This window comes from Branchiostoma floridae, unplaced genomic scaffold, assembly GCF_000003815.2.
Source record: "Branchiostoma floridae strain S238N-H82 unplaced genomic scaffold, Bfl_VNyyK Sc7u5tJ_1353, whole genome shotgun sequence".
NCBI lineage: Eukaryota > Metazoa > Chordata > Leptocardii > Amphioxiformes > Branchiostomatidae > Branchiostoma > Branchiostoma floridae.
In genome coordinates this window covers 316614-321927 of record NW_023365706.1, presented here as the reverse complement: position 1 = coordinate 321927, position 5314 = coordinate 316614, and the positions used below count along the sequence as shown (strand labels likewise).

Below are 5314 nucleotides of genomic sequence, written 5' to 3'. Positions count from 1 at the left end.
TCAAGGAATCGCACCAACCTCTGTTTCTGACAGCAATAAGAAGTCAGCAAACAAAATACTCAACATTACGCACTAAATATGCACACACGAACTCACAAACTCACACTCTCACAAACGCATACCCACCCACTTAGCACATACATACCTGCATCCATACACACAAAATCACAAACGCAAACACGCACGCAAACACTGAAGTTTTGGTGATAACCAGGTCCACATATACACACGCACACACGCACACGCATATATAAATGTGTACAACTGAAGATATTTAACTCACCTGAAGATGATTACTCACGTGGCGGCATGTAACTTACATGTAAGTGTGTTAATCACCTGAAGATGTGTAAATCTCTCAACTGAATATGCTTTACTCCCCTAATGGTATTTTCTCACCTGAAGGTGTTTACTCACCTGAAGGTGATTTACTCACCTGAAGGCGATTTACTACTCTGTTTTGCACATGTGAAAGTGTTTTACTCACCTGAAAGTGTTTTACTCACCTGAAGTTGTTTTACTCACCTGAAGGTGTTTTACTCACCTGAAGGTGTTTTACTCACCTGAAGGTGTTTTGCTCACCTGAAGGTGTTTTGCTCACCTGAAGGTGTTTTGCTCACATGAAGGTGTTTTGCTCACCTGAAGGTGTTTTGCTCACCTGAAGGTGTTTTACTCACCTGAAGGTGTTTTGCTCACCTGAAGGTGTTTTGCTCACCTGAAGGTGTTTTACTCACCTGAAGGTGTTTTGCTCACCTGAAGGTGTTTTGCTCACCTGAAGGTGTTTTACTCACCTGAAGGTGTTTTACTCACCTGAAGGTGTTTTGCTCACCTGAAGGTGCTGTACTCTGCGTAGCGTGACTCCCCTTGCCAGTCGCAAAGGTCAATCCTCAGGCTATAGTTCTTCTGATTGGTCAGGAGGTGGATGTTCTCGTTCCCCAGCCAGTACTCCCCGTTCTTGTTCCCAAAGCCCAGTTTGTAATCCTCCCAGTTCCGGTTGAAGGGAACCGACCCGTCCTGCCGCCGCTGGATCACAGTCCAGTTGTCTCCTGTAGGGGGGGGGGGGGGTGGTGAAGTAAAATGTGAGTAAAATAAGTGTTGGTTGAATTATAGGAACCGATATTCAACTAGACTCTCGAAACGAACAAAATGTACTTATTAGATGATATAAAATGAAAACAAAAACTAGAGTTCGGGGACCTCGTACCTCCAAGAAATATTTATTGCTTTTTTGTGGATGGTATGTTTCTTTATGGTCGGTTGTATTTGAGAGTAATGGTTATATAATATAAATGTTATGGGAAAGTAGTGGTGTATTTATTTAATGACACAGAGGATGTCCATCTGATTAGTAATTATCAAAATGTGACACTTAATTGTGTAATGTGCGTTTAAGAGGTCGACGGCATATGGTAGCGTGGTGTTCCTTAAGCTTGATGTTTGGCATTTAAACTGTCTAAGGTTGTCAGCATTATTGAGGTTCGACTATGTGGCTCAGAGCTGTGTGGTGGGAGGAAGTTGGGAAACTCAGAAAGAAGAAGGGATGTGGCCAACTTAAGTCAGATGGTGATTTGATTTTCCACCAATATGTCATAACATCAGCTGTTCACACGGTACAAAAACGAGATGCACACTTTCCTCTGACAGCCCTACACCAACTGTAAGATGAATACTTGACGCCAACCCCGTCTGCTTAAAAACAAGTACCATTGGCTACGAAAGAGACAACTAACAACTGTCCCTTATCGTAACAAAATCAGAACATCTGTATCGCCCATAAAACTTCTGACACCCAACCCAGATGAGAGGACCTAATGGAATTTTAATCACCATGTCACTCAAATCAGCAGTACAGTATGTGAGACATCCATACCTGTTATTAGTGTTAAGCATTATCGTTAAATGTACCTCAACTTCTTACAATTATACTTACGCTTCACATCTCCATGATATCCTAAGCAGACATAAATAAAACTAATTATCATATTAAAAAAAACTCGGGGTTCCCCAAACAGCTGCCACCTCACCATCTGCTTGGAGCTAAGCCCATTAACAAACACATAAAGCACGATGCCTGTACCAATATATCTCAAATATAGGGGTGATTTCTGATATTATTACATCGATTATAACGACAGATACGGCTCCCAAAATCTCATCGATTCGAGCTTTCATCACACCCCACCAACATAACAAGTATGAAACCAATCCATCCAGCCGTTCTTGAGTAATCATCTACACAGACAGAGACACATAACAGAAAATATAACCTCCATTCCATGACATTTCATGGAGGTAATAAGATATAGAATCTCAACTGGATCATGGATATATTACGAATTTCCGAAAAGGTACTTACATTATCTGTTAACGATTCTCGGGAACTTAAGAATTTTACAGAGGATGACATATCCACGAAGAAATAAAATTATAACAATAATACATTGCCATCAAAAGACAATCCACCATGTTTTGCTAAGCCATACCTGCGGTATCCATGTCACAGTACGCGTCCACATCAGCGGGGAGGGGGTCGATTTGGTACACTCCACTTGTTCTCACTCCTGATGAATGGTACTCAGCACTGTCTTCCTCTAGGAAAAGATACAATGGAAAAAGTAAATATTTGTTTTTAATTCTAATATCAAGGAACACTGTCCTCACAGACAGACCTTATTGGCCCGTAGCGTTTCGAACCACAACCGGCCTTCAAGTGGATCGAGCTGTCCAAGCCAAATTTCAGTACCTCCGATTCGTTGATCGACACTTATGTATCAGGCCTCTTAGTGACTGATATATCTGACCTTTTTCCTATCTTGTAAGAGTCAAAATAAAAGCCACGAATGTAGTCATCGTGAATTCAAAAGCGTTAACAAAAAACAAATTTAAAGCACTCTTAAACGATGAACCTTGGGGCGACGTATACCAGAGTACCAATGCTAATACTGCTTTCAGTCATGTCAGTACAATCTTTTACACTCACTTTACGAAATGTTTTCCTCTAACATCATGTAAACCAAAGCGCAATTTCGATAACAATAAACCATGGTTGATGACTGGGCTGCTGAAATCCTCAATTAAGAAAAACAAACTGTATAAGACGTGAAAAACTTTCCTGCTATTATACTACTGACGTTACCATCACAAAAATTACATTTGACAGCTAAAAAAAAACACAACCTACCTGGCAGCTTGTCGTGAAGACGCTGCAACTTGTCCAGGTCGCGCTTCAAGGCATCAATAGCGGTGGACATGTTGTCTTGGTTACGCTTCAAGGCGTCAATAGTGGTGGTCAGTTCGAATATCCCCAACGAACGTATAGACATATATATATGTACGTTAGACCGAACGTTATAGAATATTAAAAAAAAGCAGAATTTTAGAAAGATATGGCTTGATGGACTCAATAAACAGAACATAAGTTATGTCGAAAAATTGCTTTGCAACAGGCCTTTATGATACAAGACTGTTTGTTTACCCCATTGTTGATGAACGCCAGGAGGGCAAATCCCATAGCAACCAGGCTTAGCAGCACGGCAATGCCCACGGCCATGTATATAAGCTGGGAGCGGATGAAGCTGCAGAGAGCACAGCGGCCGCTTGCTCCACCCGGATCCGTGCGGTCTGTTAGAAAACAAGAGAATTTAAAACAAGGAAAACTTTGAACTTTAATTTCCAACACGAAAATCAAACACGAGGGTTCAGATTGTCCAACTTCAGTCTTTGTCAAAGACATACAAAGACTGAGAAAGACAGTCGAAAATTTGGGTTAGTCCAATTTTCCTGCTGGAAATTACGTATACAGCTTAGTTTTCATGCAAAATAGGCAAACCGAAAATAACACACAGTACAATAAACTACAGGCGCCACGGACCCATCAGAAGGCCCCGTTCCATGTTGGTTATGACGCTGTAACACATAGATTCCGACCAGGTCGGTGTGCATCGCTCGTTCTGATTGGTCAGAATGAATCGAAACTAACCGGTGTCGATTTGCGAAGGAGCGATACGCAATCATTGGCCAATTAAAAGGAGCAAAAAGAAAGTTTTGGTTTCAAAAAGCAATCTGTAATCTCCTTACAAATGTAAGCACCAAAGAACAAAGGCGAATTTTCAGATATTCGACAAAGGAATTCACACGTATAGTACCAAGGGATCTATGCGTCATACAGTAGTTTGCAAATTTGGGTAGGCTATATGATAATAACTTTAATGACCCGCCTGTTCCTCGGTGTATATGGTGTCATAATGCGTGGGCCTTTGCGTAATCAGCTTTTTATCGTAAGTCAATCGTACGACGAATCTGACAAAGGATTAAAAAGTCTTACCTGCTCCGGAGGCGTACATAGGGTTGGGTATACTCGCAGCGGCGTCGGCACGTGCCTGCCAATCAGTCTGCTGCATGGTTGGGGTGCCTGGAGAAAAATTACAATATTAAAATGGCGTCGATAAACTTACTTGACTCCCCTTGAAATTGAAGTACAAGTACGTCGTAAATGTAGATACATCATCTTACCGCCAGCTGCTTCCCGAGGACCGTTTCGATCACCCTGTGCGTGCCTGGGTTTGCGAGTGCCGCGCATGTTCCTGTCATTCCTTCGTGGGACTGAAGCACCAGTATCATTCCCGGCACTGCCAGCATCATTCCCGGAAGTGCCAGCATCATTCCGGGAAGTGCCAGCATCATTCTCGTAGATGCCAGCATCATTCTCATAGATGCCAGCATCATTCTCGTAGATGCCAGCATCATTCTCGTAGATGCCAGCATCATTCCTGGAAGTACCAGCATCATTCCCGGAAGTACCAGCATCATTCCCGGAAGTACCAGCATCATTCCCGGAAGTGCCAGCATCTTGTGACAGGCCTTTGTGATCATCATCATCTTTGTCCAGATATCTGACGGCGTATGGCTCCATACTGTTTGGTCGATGGTCTTTATCATCAGCAGCATCTTCCTCCTGATATTTAACGGCATATGGCTCCATGCTAACTGGTCGCACGTCAGTATCAGGATCCGTTCTATTCGGGTTAAGTCCGTACACCGGGTTGGAGGCCAGCAGTTCCATTTCTCAGTTACCGGATGTGACAGGTTGCAAAACTCCTATAATGGACCAAAGCGGGTTAAGACGATTTCCAAATTAATCATGCAATTTATGCATGGCAGGCACGATACGTAGTTGGCAAATATAGAAAGATAACATGCCGAACAAGTTGTCTGATCGCAACTCATATTCCTCGGCCAGCTAACTGTTTTGCTCATTATCTCATTAAGCTGAAGACAATTATCAACGTTTATCTCCTGTAGCTAAAACAACAGG

At 42.4% G+C, this 5314-nt stretch overlaps 1 protein-coding gene across 1 annotated transcript in view; it reads right to left on the bottom strand.

Moving 5' to 3' along the window:
- LOC118407467 (microfibril-associated glycoprotein 4-like) overlaps window positions 1-5062 on the bottom strand; it is a 6318-nt gene extending 1256 nt beyond the window's left edge. Inside the window, exons 1-3 of the mRNA XM_035807943.1 lie at window positions 4861-5062; window positions 2484-2591; window positions 830-1046 (exon numbers count right to left, since the gene is read on the bottom strand). Of these exons, the coding sequence (XP_035663836.1) occupies window positions 830-1046; window positions 2484-2591; window positions 4861-5062 (527 nt within the window). The remainder of the gene's footprint in view (window positions 1-829; window positions 1047-2483; window positions 2592-4860) is intronic.
- Window positions 5063-5314: the final 252 nt, after the last annotated feature.